Genomic DNA, 16,570 nt, shown 5'->3' on the forward strand with positions numbered 1-16,570 from the left:
CCAAGCTGTCATTTTGCTCTAGTTCTGCTGCCCTCATTCCGCTGGGTGTTTGTGTAAAGAAAAAAGTGGAAGCACAGAAATTCACTTGTGAAGCTCATTAGCAGAACACACAGCACAGCACTGGCTGTCACCCTTCCCAGCACTCTGTCGAGGCTGAACTCCCTCACTGTCACCTCAACATCTCAATTCATGGCAAGGAAATACATTCATTTTGTCTCTATGGGCAGATGTAGATGTTTCTTTAGGGATACTGACTGGATTTAGAAAAAAATAACAAAGCTTTCTATGATTTTTACAATAGTTTATGCCAATATAACAATTTTACGAGCACAATATTAGTTTCAGAGTATTTTTTTATTACTGTTTCAGTTGTACAATTTCAACATTAGAGAACAATACATAATGTACAGTACATAGCTTGCGTTGTTCCCAGGTTTTAAAGTCATGTGTCAAGGTTCAGGCTGCAGAATAGAGTTCACCATTCCTAAAATGAAAGCAGGCACATACCATACTATCTTGCTGCAGTGTTAGTGCAATCTTGTTTGGCAAACGTAACATTAGAAGCACCACCTGCCATTAGGCTACTGTATGTACCAGAGGATTACTAACATGGAGTCTTAATGTTCTGCCCTTCTGTCACTATAGCATTTGTTCACATCAAAGTGACATTACTAGAAAAACACATTGTTAAGCAGTTTTCTCCTTGGTTTCAAAAGTCAGTGAAAGAGTACAGCTCGAGAAACACCTCACAAAATGAAACTACAAGTCTGATAGACATTTTGCATAGTTAAATTTATGTCAGGATAAACTTGGGTCTCTGGATTATTTTTTTTTCTTCCAGTCTTTCAGCTTTTGCTTTGAGCTGAAACAGTTATTCAGCACACTCATTCACTGTTCAGACCACGTGGTCACTCCAGATACTTTTCCATTTCTTTGGTTACCTTCTTTTCCTTAACATCTCTTAACCTTTTTTTATTCCTCCTACAGCAATACACAGTTCTGGACATTCACTCCCTCCCCTTTGGCTACTCCTATTTATTCAGCTTTTTCTTCCTATTCAGTCACTTCCACTCTCTCCTGTTACTCTTGCCAACGTCTCTGGGCTCTTTCTCGTCTTCAACCATTGTGATTTTTCTCTTGATAAAATGTCACAGTCTTCTTGTTGCATCCTGTTGCTATTGCTATTTGCAATACCTCTTCTAAATCCTTTAAAAATATTCACCTCTGAGGGCCTCATTCTTTCCATGTTTACACATGGATGTAACCCCAATGATTCCAATGGTTTTACATGCAAAGTGACAGATAAAAATCCAACCCATTGCCTTGAATCATAGTTGCAAAGAAAAGAGAGCTAATAGGAAACAGAATGAAAAATTAAAATCTCAGTGTAATAGTACACATTCCTTCTCTTTAAGTTGTGCTTTTTTCTCCCTCTTGGTATGAAGCTGAACATCTTCACAGTGTCAACTTACTGGCACACTTTTCTGTTACAATAATATTAAACAAGTCCGATCCCATTTGCTTCTTTAATCTGTTGTACAGGTTGTTCTAAATTCCCACTGTTCTCTGCTGAATTCTTTTTAACTAGTGCCTAGCATCAGGAAAAATCTGCCTCCTACCTGTTGATGCCAGAATGGGAGAGAAAAAATTCACATGAATCCATGTAATGCAGAAGCTGCTCAGATAAGCACACTTTAAAGAACATCACAGGGCAGCCTGGATCACTGCCTATAGCATGAGCAGTTTCGCAAGCAAGTTTTGCACACCTACTGTGTACAAAATGAAAGCTGTTCTTTCTTCACAGTCAAAAGCCAGTAAGTTGTAATTCTGATGGTCTGCAAATTATTTTTTGCCTGTAATTGTTAACTTTTGTTTCTATTTCTGTTACAGGTTTGGGTTTTGTTTTCTTGTTTTGGTGAAAGTTGAACAAAACAAGCCCAGCATTCAGTAGCATGGGGAGCCAAGCCATGTTTTGTTCATTTGTCCCAGTCCTGGGCACTGGCAACAGGTAGGAACATGACTACAAATAGACAGAGACCTCCTGTTTTCACACAGCTCTGCCCGAGCACAGTACACCATTCAGATTTTAAGCCTGCACACAAGCTGATTACTTGCATGCATTAAGAACCACTTTGAGTATTTAACTGCATATATTTTTTAGTATGGCCTTAGGCTAATTTTTCTGTAAGTTAAAACATTTAAAAGGAAAATACTTCATAAAAAACACTATACGTTTTGAGATAAGCTAGTGCTTGTGAAAAGTGCTAGGTTAATAACTTTGGAAAGTGCAGTCCTCCATATAGCCAAAGAACATAGACGGCAACAGTGCAGACATCCCTGCTCTGCCTGCAGCAGTTGAGGTGCTGACACAGGGAAGTGGGGGAGGGTGATTAGCCCCTAGGTTGATTCTCTGCTGACATACACAAGGATACCAGTTCTGGAGCTGATGGTTGCAGTCTGAGCACCTGTCAGTCACAGCATGACTGCTAACACTAACCTAACCTGACGTACTGTACAAAACAGCTACCAGTTAACAACTTTATTACTCCCCTTCTTAGTCAACTTTGAATTGTCATCCTTGAGGTAGACTACCAGATATTCCAACATACTTTCCCTGCACCTTTCAGTATCACCTATTTCAAGTAAAAAATAGCTATTTTCAAACACTGTAGCTAGCGATTTCACTTTTGCCTACAGCACCATCCATACTGTATCATGTCTGGAATGAGCTCTTCTGTATTACATTTGATGCTTTACATTTTCAAAGCACATCCAAAAATCAGCTAAATGAGGATTGAATTAAACTCTACAATTTAATCATAGTATATGATTATATATAGTATATATATATTATATCTGTATAGTTTTATGGCCAAGTTACAAGCCCCTGAGAACAGAGTTTATGCAGAAACACTGGCACCAATAACACTAGTGGATGCAGCTTTATTTAGATGTAATTAGCACAGAAAGCACCTGAAATTATTTATATTTTCTATTTATAACTCTTTGGATATTTTCATAACTATATTAAGAATACATTTGTTAATCTTAACATCCATTGTGGGAAGATTATATTTACACACAAATTCATGAAGACTTGATGCTGAAGAGCAAGAAGGGAAGAAAAGAAGGTGCCTGATCCTGTGCCCTTATATACATGGGGTAGTGCCTTTAAATCAACTCATATGAGTATGGGTCCTGTGTCTGAATAGGTGTCACAGGTTCAGGTCCATAATGCTTTATGCATCTATGATTTTGAAAAACTACTCTTTAAACTATTTTTACAAATACATTCTACAGTAACTGTGTCTACGGGCTCAGGCATCCAGCCCTGAGAGAAACATGAAGTCTGTCCCCTGCATTTTGTAAAATCTACCAAATGGGGCACGTGTCTAGAAGTAACTGCTTTTACAACTCTGCAGTGAAATGCTCCTGTCTGCCTCGCACAGGATACTATGGTCCCTCAAGCCTCCCAGTCTGCGCTGGGCCCCATCAGGAACAGTTGCTCTTTCACCGATTTTAAGACTTGGACAAGTGAGTCTTGGCGAAACAGTAACAGCTTGCTTAAAATGCCAAACAAGCCAAAACCCAATTCAAAATAAAGTAGATTTCAACTTGTCACCCACCTTGTTTGTGTTTTTATATCTACCTACAGATGTTGCTGTCCAAAAAAAAAAGAGACTTCAGTTCAAGGGTAACAACATTACATCATTTGTGAAAATGAAACCATACACGTTTCAGAGTACAGGAGCTTCTTATATTGGTTACATTCTTCATTAACGTTCTTCTCTCCTAACACTGTGAATACAACTTGGTTTGCAACATATTTCAGAAGACAAACTAAACATGTTTGCAATACTTTGACAAGAAAATGGAATCCTTTCCAAACTTGACAAAATTTTTGTAGGTAAAAAGTGCAAATTTCTGTATATTACCTCTAAGCATTTTACACTGCTACCTACAGGGAATTTCAAAGCATCCTTCATTTTGATGTGATTTACCAGTTGAATAATACGTTTTGACCAAGAGTCATAAAGTATATTTGACTGCTGCCTCCTGACTGTACAGATGCAAAGAACACCTTGAAAGGGGGAAAAAAAATAAAGAAAAGAAGCTACTGTCAGTTTACATTTATGAGAATATTTTTATCTATACAGGAAATTTGAGAGAATGCCACAGTCCCAAATACAAGGATATATATATATATCACAATTTAATTTTAATCCCATGAGAAACTTTTAAAAGAGAAATGGTGCTTGTGGTACAACTGGGATATGTTTTTTTTAATATTTTTTTTCCTATTTGGAAAGGCACAAGAGAATATTTAAAAATAATTAATTAATCCAAACAGTTTTGGGGCCCCAGTTTTCTAAATATGTCAGCAAGACTAAGGAGATTTCACAGAACATTTATCAAGAACTGCTATATGCAGAAAATCATGATTATCCATACTCTAGTGCCTGCAATATCTCAAATGTTAGAATGTTGGGGTTTTTTTCCCCATGATGGCTGCTCTGAATTGCCTGTAATTTCAGAAGCCCAGGAGAGGCAGTCCTGTAGTTGGGCATTATCAGGGCTGGCTCACTAGCCCTCCCCACTCAACCTGTTGTGCTGGAGTCTGGCCAGTTAGCAGTGTCTGTATTTGTTATCACCTCTGATATCAGTTAAGGCTCGGTGGAATAGGAGTTACAACAGAACTGGCTGAAGTAGGGTGGTGTGAAAGTGCGGAATATCTGTAGCGAGTGCTTTGTGGGGTCAGTGACTACATTTGCTTTGAATGGGGAAGTTATACTAAGGTAAGAAATAATCAGTGTAAAACCAAAGTTACAAAGATTAAATGGTGTCATAGTCAACTATTACTCATTTTTGCTAAATCACCACACTGTAATAATTTCTGTACCTTGTCATTTCTTTCACATAGAAATTTTAGCTTCTGTGCTTTCTTGTGCATAAATACTCCTTCCAGATTTCCTGTTTCCACTGAGCGTAGTTCAATCGCCTTCTCTCCCCAGCCCATGACCTGATTAGACTGAAGATAAGCTTAAAGAAAAAAAAAAAGATTTTATGCTATTTAACAGCTGAAAGACTAATTCTTGCCTCATTTATGTTAATATGAATCTGCAACATTTGTCTTTAATTAAACAATATATTCTGAATTACTGATATTTTACATTTACACAAAAAGCCTTGGGAACAGTAACTAAATTTCAGTTTCTTCTATCAGACTTATTTTGGACTCTAGACATAAATCTTAAGTATGCTACTAATCTATATTTTAAAATTACAGAAGGTGGGAGGAAACCTCTGAAGGGCATCTTGTTTAACCCCCACCCCCAAAGCAGGGCCAAATGAGCCAAGGTTATCCGGGACCTTGTCCAGACATGTTATGATGGATATTTCACAAGCTCTCTGAGCCCCTGCTGCAATGCATCATTCCTTTCAAGGTTAGAAATTTCTTCCTAACAGCTAGTTGAGATTTCTGTTGATGCAACTTGTGCCCGTTTTTGCCTCTCATCCTTTCACAATACATGTCCAAGAAAAGTCTCGACTGTCTTTTCTATACCCTCCCATTAGGAAATCGGGTTTGTATTTACTACCTAGTTCAGCTTAGTCTGAAACCTAAATACTTTTGAGTCTGAGACTATGGCATGATTTATTTGGTGTCCTTATCTACTGTCTTCCCATTGCTGGTTAAATGCAGTATCTCCAAAACTGAAAGAAGATTCCAGCACTGTGGAAGTTACTATGTTACTCTCTTTAAATCTGGTGATTCGATAAGAAATCAGAATAGTGATGAAGGAGTTAACACCACAGATAGCAAATTAGGCACAGTTTCAATGAAAGCCCTCTGATTAATGCATGTATAGGCGTGCAAGGTGAAAACACATTATTTATGCTCTAATGATAGTCAGAACGGTTATTTCATTAGTCCAAGAATTCTGGTGCCCTGAAATGATGTAGAGGGAATGTGTCCATTTGACTGGTTTTTAGCTTCAGTGGACAGTGCTTGCCTGCCCTACATTATTAGTGCAAACAATGTCTGTTCCTTAAAACCTTCCATGTTGACTTAGGGTTTTGTCTAAAAATTAAGCTTGCAGTACACACTGATACAGGAAGCAACAGTCTGCGATCCTACTTTAGAAGGACAGCAGAAAATAAAGGCAATATGCCCGAGTGACTGTACATCCTTCTTCTAGCAGCTGTTGATTTAATATTAACTTGAAATCCTTGCTTTATAATTCTGGTCAGAGCAAGTGTATGAAAATTATGCCTCCTTGGAAATGTGTGTGGTTTGGCTACAATGGGATTTTAGTTCCCTCAAAGTCTACAAATTTCCCCTAAATCTGTTTAGTATACTTTCAGTTATTCTTTGTTCACACTGAAGGCTTCCCTACCACTAGAGCTGAGAGCAAGAAAATTCTTTCCCAGTATCCCAGCCATGTGGAAAGAGGAAGAAAACATCCTGTTTGAAAAGCAAACCAGCAGTGAGCAACTGAGGATAAGTGGGAGGAGTGGGGGGAAGGGTATTTTCTAAAAATTGAACACCTGAAATCAATACATTTTAAAATTTTCCCTTATGCTTCAGTTCCTAGGCTGCACAACCGGGCACTCCTGCTACAGGCTGTGAAGACAGTCATTAACGTTTCTGAATCACCACAGCAGTAGCATGATGAGCACAGGGCAGCACCCATGCACTGCACAGTTACTATCTAAAAAGGTAGGCCCAGACCACAAAGTGAAGAAGATAAAAATGATACAATACTCAAACATTTGCTATTTTTCATAACAGCCAACACCACATCATTAACCTTCTCAAACTTCGCTTTTGAACACAGCAGAGACAAAGGCACGCTATGGTTCTGGGGGGTGGGACAGCGAGGCTGGTGCGTACACATAGACAACATGAAAGCATTCTATGGCTATATTGTTTACTATAGGTCATATATATTGGGCATAAGCAATCCAGGAGGGTGGTGAGGCCCTGGCACAGGTTGCCCAGAGAAGCTGTGGCTGCCCCCTCCCTGGCAGGGTTCAAGGCCAGGTTGGACGGGGCTTGGAGCAACCTGGGCTGGTGGAAGGTGTCCCTGCCCGTGGCAGGGGGGGCAGAACTAGATGATCTTTAAGGTCCCTTCCAACCCAAACCATTCTGTGATAAAGGTCCAGCAGCAAAGACCTAATCCACTCGTAAGTCTCCTTATCTTTTCCACCACATGAAATCTGTGCTTGAGCTGTCAGTATGCCGTGTCTCTATCAGCTGTATCTGCCTTTGGCAGGTTTCAATTAGATAGCATCCTTGCAGCTCTCAGTGACAGCTCAATTAGGCTCTGTTGCAGCCTCTAGGTCATCCAGGATAGAAAGCCCTGGATTTCTGGACCACTACTGCTGCATTCAGAAGAGACCTGCTCTCCAAGCAGTATTATAGTTGGAACATAATAAAACAGATAGACCCAAGTTCAGCCACTAATGCTCTGCTGGCCAGCCAATATACTGAGAACTTGTCAACTGAGAATGGCAAATTTCAGTTCAAGTACAAGTAGCACAAAAACTCATTCTTGTAGCAGAATCAAAAAGTTATTTCTCAATTGCATCTGTGGAATAACATGCCAAAAGAAGGGCTTCATTATACCATTTGTGGGCTTGTCCAATTATAAGGATTTATCTATACATGGAAATTAATTAGCCGGCTGTGAATTCAAAGGTCAGTACTAAGTCTTGATAATCTTCCCATGTGGGAGCACTTACACGTGTTTCATGTGAAAAGAATTGAGAACAGATTAGATACTCAGAATAAAGTTGTCTTATTCTGAAACAAAAACTCCTGTACCATGAGCAACTTAGGATATAGTTATTTTGAGTCCACTTTCCACCGCAACAAACTTTAGATAAGAATACCCTATGCTCCCTGCTGGCAACATATAAGGGTGTTTATATTACAGACAATGCAAGATTGTACTGGTTTCTAGCAACCCCAGACCTGGACAGCCACGCTGGTCCTTTGGACAGCAGCTCAGCAGAAAAGGTGTATACTGACTCAGCCTGATGTGCCAGTATTGCTTAACGTGCTGGAACAAAGTTATTCAGAGTTCCCTGAAGCCACCCTGCCTCACCGAGATTACTGCCTGTCTTACAAGACCTACAGTTGTGCATGAGCTGTGGTTTTCATTACACCATTTACACCAGCATTACTCCCTCGACATCAAAGGATATGTGGCATAAAGTTAGTATAGAAAAATGAGATCAAAATAAGTTTCTTAACATCAAGTTGAGTAGAGCCCCCATTCAGGGAAGCAACTGCTTCAGGGGGAAATGGTTGAGAGAGATGGAAAGCTGAAAGAAATTACTGAGTCATACTGGATCCATTACTTTCTTCCAAGTGTCACTGACAGGAGCTAATGATCTCAGTCTCACCCCAGTAGCATACTCAGTCTGAACGAGACAAGTGCACTTGGTACCACACAACCCGGGTACTGCTACAATCTCACTTCACAACTTTTCTTTTTTAAACTCTTTCCCTTCAGAAATCCCTTTTCTGATGTCATGTACTGAATTTGGCTCACTGCCATAAGCGGTTATTCCCAACTGAGCTCCGCATGAGAGCAGAATCAGGCCAGCTTTTAGCAAAATATCATAAAGTGGGGCTTTTCTGATTAGTGTTACAGAAATAGGGCAGGAAAGGGCCTTAATGCACCTTTTCTTCCATCCATATCTCTGTACCACATCAGTATAACTTCTGACAGTTGTTTGTCTAACCTGACCTTGAAGACCTCTAGTGATGGAGACTCCAAAAATCCCCCATTCAACTGATTCCAGATGAACCAAGGAGTTTGAAATGAACAAACTGAACACGAATTTTAAAAGTCTGACCCACTTTTTGCATGCCTGAGCCATGATATCAAACTCCATTTCACAGGGTAAAAGAGAGTGTACACTGCTTTACCGAATCCCTTTTCAGAGACAGTATGTATGTATGTAGGTGAAATTCAGTGCAAAAAAAGCTACCGAATTTTGCTTTTGTATACATGTTTGAGAAAATCGCTTCGGGCAAGCACGCAGCTGGGCACAAACATTGAAAGGAGACTGTCCATTGCTGACAGTAAAAGATACCAGCTGTTAGAGACCATACAGATCTTAAAGCTGAGTACACTTCTAGAGAAGCCTTCTTTGGCCCTTCAGTCAAACCCAGTATGCTTCATGAAATTGCGACTTTTATTGGTTCCCCAGTCTTTAAGGAAAGATGTTTATTTGCGGACAAATGAAAGGGAGACATACATGTTGAGGATTGGGAATGGCAATAACCCACAGAGACACCAAGGGTGTCCTGTGATGTAGCAAAGCCTGTTCCCTCTGAAACCCAGCCTCAAGCTCTTCAGTGATGCTGCTTATCACTGATTAGGGACTGATTAGCTACTTGCTTGTACTTCTGTCTGTTGCCCATGCAACTTACTGTTCCCAGAGCTAAGCAATTTTGGGTAGGAAAAATGAGGGAGGAGTCAGTAACTTCTCTTGTTCAATTTTGTTAAATAGTTTTACTGCTATTATTTATGTTACCTGGATAGAAGTGGGTATTTTTCTTCCTCCAGTCACAGCTGTGGAGAACTTTCACTAAATGAGAGAGGCTAGAGAGCCAAAATCAAGAAGGAGAAAAACCTAAGGCAATGGACAAAGTAAGGAATTGGCCATGGAAGGCAGGTGTTTTTCTGCTGTACGTTTTGGTTAGATTGTACTGGACAAAGGGCTAACACATACACTTCCCTAACCACCCCAAAGCAACTTAAAAATAAATTTATGACTAAATCTTGGGGTTTTTTTCCTAAACATGTACATTTCTAAGCATCTCTCTTCCAAAGCTTCTCTGCTCTTCTTTGTTGCTCACTGCTTTGTAATTAGTCCAGCAGAACTGATAACCCAACCCAGAAATGTATCTGGGGTGACAATTTGCTTGTTCGAATGCTTTTTGCTGTTTCTTGGGGAAAAAATGCACAGGAGATCTGACCAACAAGAATCATGCAGATATGAGCAGGCATTTTCTGTGCATGAGCTGGACAGCAGCTGGTTCAAGAACTGGTGAGTATGCTGATAGAGCACTGAGGCAGTAATTCAGCCAGCTTTTGGTAATGCTGTTTCTCTACGTAACATCCTTTTTGCTTCTAATATGTACACAGCAAAGGAAATAAGGACCTTTATTGGTTTCCTACTCTTGGAATATCCAGTTTTGTGCCAACCCTGTAAGACTACATACTGTAAATAATTCATTACTCACATAAAAGGGCAAAAGTGCTTCCAGATCTTATTAACTTGATGTTTCTTAAACCCTTTTTTAATCCTGTTTTATAGAAAGAAAATATTACAGCTATATTTGTATTTAGCCCTATATATGTGAAATATCTTTCAGGTTAAACATAACATAGTACTTCGACAATTTTAATTTCCCATGGGATTTGGGTTTCCTCTCCCCAGTTTCTTATTAACAGATTGGTCACAGAGGTCCCAACTTAAAGACTATGACAGTAAGCTATATTTAGATTCCTTGCCCTAAATCCATCAATTACAATAAAAATGATTCTTTACTTTTCATAGTCCAGGTATTCTCACCAACTATAAAAGTTTTCTTTCAAAATAATTGTTTAAAGAAATCAAGAAACGAGTAAAGGATGACTAGAGAGAACCCTGAGGTTAACACAAGATCCTTCTCTCTCTGAAACACAGAGTGAAAATTTTGAGATAAGCTCATATAGACTTTAGGAGTTCTGAAATGGGTCTGCAAATTTAATGAAAATGGGATCTCTTACGAAACTTTCAAGTTCCCCCTAAGTTTGGCCATGCAAATACCACAGTTATTCATACTTCCCTTGTAATAGTTAATGTTTTTGTCTGGAGCCAAGATTTTCAAAGGAACAAGAAAATTAATAGGAGCTAGAGGGAAACAGTCATTAAAATAATAGTTAACAGAGCTCTTTGTTTAAAGTTTGAGTTGTGTGTCAAGTTATAGGTTGGGTTAATTTGTTTTTAGTGGAAATATTACTTCAGTCAGAAGTCAAATTAATTTTGTACCACATCACAAAGCCTGACAATTTCTGTTCTAAGGCAATCAGTTTCTGAGATACCAGAAGTGCTGTTGCAGCAGCAGAAACACAACAGTTCTCAAGATAATGTATGGGAAAATCTTCAAATGACAACTGAGAGGGGCTGTATGGAAACTGCCTTCCTTCAGCTGTGGAATCTGCAGAAGTATAAACAATGAAAGAGGTGGATGGAGACAGACAGCTTTCCTTCCAGAGAAAGCCTACAATCTTGCCTTCTGAGCACTGGGAGAAGTTCTAAAAAGAGCTAGCTGTTTACACCGCTCTCCTAAGCTTACCATCCAAAACATTTCACCTAATTCACCCTCTGCTTCCTCAGCAGGACGTTTGATATACCTGTCCTATCTCCCTGTCCCTGGATGGGGCACCACCTTCCCATCTGGTGGTGCCCATTTCTCTAGACTGGCTACGGAGAAAATCTAAACTGTTCACATAGACAAGACTCCTAACTGCTATATAGTATAAATTCAGCAGACAGGATGCTGCCCTCAGAAGCATCTTCTCCATCGTCTTCCTATTTAACTGCCCTAAAATACTGTAACAAAAATGCTTAGGCAATTTCATACTGATAGCTTTCCATGCAAATGATTATCGTTAGCAGTGTGCTGAAGAACAGGAGAAATAACTGCATAAGCACGTGGGAAGGCGAATGTCCAAATGGCATTCCTTCTATTAAGATGTAACCAACCTTGAGAAATTGAGAATATCATGCCTAGCCAGATGTATAGTGAAGGATGTTTTAAATCAGAGTAATTAACTGGCAAAAAAGATCACATTCATCTGGTCCAAAGTGGTGAAGCTTTATTCACTTTAACGCCAGCTGGGTACGCACATGGAAATTTTTACTGAGCTTAAGTCAGTGTGATTTCTGGGCTACAAGAATGCTTTACAAACCTCTCTCCCATATCTGTGGGTTTGATGATTCAGTACTTTCAGCAACATTAGGAAGAAAGACTTAAGGTCTCTGGTCCACTTCTGAGGCATTTCTGCAAACTTGATCTAGATTAAGCGAAAAAGCTTTGAGAGCAATCAGTGCCCAGTGACACAAACTGCAAATTTTCAAGCAGGAGTCATAGATCTGTGCAACTTCTTGCAGTATGCCCCTTTCTGAAGCAGGATGTAAGAAAGCCCTTTGTTCCTTTTATATCATCTGTCTTTGAAACACATTAACTCTCCCATAACAGTGATTCTTTAGGACATAGCGTAGAGTAAGAATGATATAACTAGAAAAGCCTGTAATAGTTGCAAATAACATTCATGGTTTAAAAAGTATTAAACATGAGATCAGGGTTAATCTCTGGCAGGACACTTATATAAAGATGGATAAGACTTTACAGTTTGAAGAAAATATTAATGTTAAACAAGCTTGCTACTTTTAGTAAGGCCTAAGGAAGCATGTCTCGTAACGACACGCAGATAGCATTTGTCAGTGCAGGTTCCAATTATGTTCAGTATTTCTCATTAGAACTCTTCTTACCCTGGCTGAGTAATTGCTTTTTGATTATTGATTATTTCTTATGGTGTTTCTAATATTAATTCAGAGGGGATGTAAAACTTCAACATCAAAGACCATTAGGTATTCCTATGAAAAATGGAAAATTCATACATTTTAATTATGCCCTGTAGCTCTGAATAAGGGCTGAAAATTGGAGATGGGGCTATTCAGTGAAGGGAAGGAAACATTATATAGTTTATTATATATAAGCTTATTACCTTATACCTGGTTTTGAAACTGAAGCAGTTTTGTTGCTGAATTTTATTGAAACAGTTCCAAAAATAACTGTCTTGTAGCAACTGTGCTCCAGAGGTGGGCTTCTTGTTGTCAGTACTGTTGAAAACCCTCTACAATGTCAAACCTGGAATTTACTCAAGAGTTATTCCACTAATTTTAATGGACTTTCCCTAACACTACGCAGCTAGAAGTGAAAGGAGAAAGGTAAACATCCTCAATTTTTCACTGTGGCATCCAGTTTCTGCCAAGTTAATAATACGCTTTTGTACAATCTAAGTGTCTTGGGCTTTTTTTGTTTGTTGGTATGTTTGTTTTAAGATGTAGGAGTAAGACAGAAAAGAAATTAAAAGCAACAAATAATAAAACCAGAAATCTGCCTGTGTTGTTCTTGGTTTTCCCCACACTGTTAACTTGAATCCCTCTAGGGAAGGTGAAACAAAGAGCTGTCCTGGCTACAATGCAATCAGAATCTCCTCCTGCAAAGTCAACTGCAAGCACGGAGAGATTGAGAATCTATTAGAAATACCGTGTGCTGGCAGCACTGTGAATTTAAAGTGATAAAATTAAGGGGCCATTTGACAGCAGTTACAGACCTCTTTGGTAACCGACCTCTCTATCTTCGTGAATTTTTACATAAAGCGCTATGGGCTGTGAACAATCGAAGGAGGAAACGAGAGCACCTTTCTTCCCCTCTGTAATTCACGGAATTCTCCCTGTGAAAACTGGTGGTACGCTGCATCCTCAGTCAAGGTACGATGCAATAAACAGTGTGACAAGAACCCAAACTCTGTGATCCAGATGTGAAGACCCTACTGCAATCACTGGCTGTCTCAACACAAACATACATAAATCTACTCTTTACACATCTGGTTTGTTCAGAAGTTGCTTTATGTGCCACACAACCACTTTCATAGGGATACAAACCTCATAAAGAAGTCAGGCTTCATGCAGCAAAATCCTGTATTTAATAAAGTGCTGTTTTTCATACGTACCTACAGATGCTGGCATTTCTCCCCACTGTAAAACAGTCTCCTTTGTGAAATGCCCATATATATCAATGTAGATGCCTTCATCTTCATAGGTGAGTAAAAGCTCCATTCCGCTGGTGTTCGGGAGGATGATAATGGCATGTGGGCGAATAGTCCCCTGGATCTAGAATCGTATTTTACTAAGATTTAGATCAGAAAATGGACTGCAATTTTAGTGACTACATCAATCTAACTAGCTTGGCAGAGCAATAAAAGGAACTAGCTTATGGCTCATGGAAAGTGAAAGAAATGCCTGTTTTCAGAAAGGCAGTTTGCTAGTTTGCTAGCTAGCCTCTGAAACAGGCTTTCCCCCCTCCTTCCCCCCCCCCCCCGCCCCCGCTTTGAATATGGCAGCAGGTTCGCAAACAAATCAACGTTCAATACTTCACTTTATATTTACCAGTATTCATTGGTTTCAAGAAGCCATGGAGCCACTGAGACACAATAATATTTACTTACTCACTCACAAAACACTTGCATTATATAAATAGAAGAAAGGTGAAATAAATTTGAATTCACAATTATTTCAGGAGATGAAGGACAAAAGCTTCCACATTCCAGGACCTCAGTGCTTTCACTTTCCATGATATTTCCCTATCCCCACTCACAAGCTAAAACCTGTAAATTCAACAATATTTACAGCAAGTTGAAAAGTTAACCTGGACCTTTCAATTATAAGCTACTCTGTGTCCTTCCCTTCCCGCAGCCTTTATTAAAAATAGTTCCCCATTTAAACGCTGTTCAGCATACTTTTTTTTTTTTTGCATGCCACAGGAACAGTGCATTTCACTCACACAAATTATTTTAACAGCTGTTCAATGCACTAGAATCTCTCCCAGAAGCCAACATGTCCCAAGTGAAAAAGTCTAAGTATACAACCATGAAGGCGGGGTTTTATGGAAGCGTTTTTGAAAGAAAAGACGACAGCCTTAAAAAAACAACAAAGCATTTCCTTGTTCAAAGCAGTACTCAGGACGTTAAACAGTAAATTAAACCACTACAATTAATATTTTATAGGAAGGATGACTGGAGTTTCTACATCATTTTCACAAGCCAGCAACACACAGATCTTTTTTTTTTTTTCTTCAAGCACATACACTTATGCACACCGCAAGGGCACAATGAACAGTAAAAGAAGCACTGAAGCTGTACTTGCCAAACTGAATACACTCAGGCCAACCACTTGACTCCGTGCCTCCGCAACAACTATCCGTAACACTAGAACGGGTATCCAGAGCCGCAGAGCAATTTTAATGCGTTGCCTTGGTACTCGCATGAGTGATCGAAGCAGGTAAGAGATGAAGAAAGAGGTGGGGAACCAGGAAAAGAGGCTACCAGAAAGCAAGAGTATCTAAAGTCAGCCTGTTAAAAGTCTGGTCTGTTGCCACCACAAAGCTCCTTGAGAGAATTATCCACTTCTAGCAGATGCTCTTTAAAATAATAAAATACCAAAAAAGATAGAGCCACCGTAGCAGCAGATTTATTTCAGGTCTAAGACTCTAAGGGAAAAAATATTTTTAGTACATGCTAACTTTTGGTTAAAGAGCACACACAAATGGAGTCAGTTTTAAAGGTGCCCCAAATATTCAGGACAGTCACCTGGGAAATCTCTTTCATCAGGTACATAATTATATTTGCAGCCTGTTGAAAAAATATGGCCTCTAAGAAGGTTCACTTTTTTCTTTGCCTGTCTTATCTTGGGCAATTATGCTAATGATCTTTTTGACAAGTCATTATTCACCTTGCTTAGCAACCAGCTTCCAGGGATGGCATGCAGGCATCCCACTTAGATTTATAAACTGATGGGAATTTTTCATAGTTGCATAGTTAACTAAGCTACTAATTGGAAGATTAAATAAACCCTCTAACAAAACAAATATTAAGTCCCTTAAAAAACCCCAACACAGAAATAAACAGTACAAGCTTTTAGCAGGTGATTCCTTTGTTCTGAACAGCTAGAAAAGTTACTTTTTAACTGAGAGAAGTTTAGAAACTTAACAGCCATCCTCAAACATTGTGTCTATCAGAAACACAGGTTTGACGGAATTTGAAGGCACAATTTCCATGAGTCACTTGTCAGGGCAGCAGAGTGATCAAGTGGCTTGCACGGGAGGCACGGGTTTTCATTTGGTTTGAAAACATGGGGCTGAGAGTGGAGAAAAAGAAGTTTAAAAAAATAAAAAAAAGGGTTCAAGGCAAAGGCTGCAACATGCAGATCTGGGATGAGATTTCTTCAGACCTCCTAAGCTTAACTCTGGGACACTGCCTTGGGATACAAGGCGGCCACGGCACCCGATGAGCTAACCCTCTGCCCCCGTGGAGCTCTGTTGACTTCAGGGAGGTTTTCAAGTGTGCACAGAAGTTTCCTTGCCAGGAGCCTCCCATAAGACTGGAACCATGGCAACCTGGTAGTTTTCTGGACCTAAGCCCCCAAGTTTCTCTGGCTTTTGGGACTTGCAGCTTTGAAAAAAACTATCTAGAACAGCTAAAAAATAAGCAAACAAACAAACAAAAAAGATTAAAACCACAGCACAGACTTCATATGGGACAGCCCCATGCCAGTCATTCACTTCTGCAGGGGAATTACTTTGCTCTTATCTGAGTTTAAGCCGGAATTTAGCGATCACCATCACCTCAGTGAACAGATGCACAATGCAGTATGTACACACGAACCTGCAATCAACAACCTCATGGCAACTTCTTGACAATCTAATGAGAAAATCCTGAGG

General features: G+C 39.5%; 1 protein-coding gene across 2 annotated transcripts in view; it reads right to left on the reverse strand.

Annotated features, from left to right (window-relative positions):
* Positions 1–348: 348 nt before the first annotated feature.
* NRK (Nik related kinase) overlaps positions 349–16,570 on the reverse strand; it is a 105,503-nt gene continuing 89,281 nt past the window's right edge. For both annotated transcript variants that reach the window (XM_074915269.1, XM_074915270.1), the window contains 3 exons: positions 13,806–13,965; positions 4,901–5,040; positions 349–4,081 (listed from right to left, as the gene is read on the reverse strand). In XM_074915269.1, coding sequence (XP_074771370.1) covers positions 3,998–4,081; positions 4,901–5,040; positions 13,806–13,965 — 384 coding nt within the window. In that variant the 3' untranslated portion in view covers positions 349–3,997. The remainder of the gene's footprint in view (positions 4,082–4,900; positions 5,041–13,805; positions 13,966–16,570) is intronic.

This window comes from Athene noctua, chromosome 11 (assembly GCF_965140245.1).
Source record: "Athene noctua chromosome 11, bAthNoc1.hap1.1, whole genome shotgun sequence".
Taxonomy (NCBI): domain Eukaryota; kingdom Metazoa; phylum Chordata; class Aves; order Strigiformes; family Strigidae; genus Athene; species Athene noctua.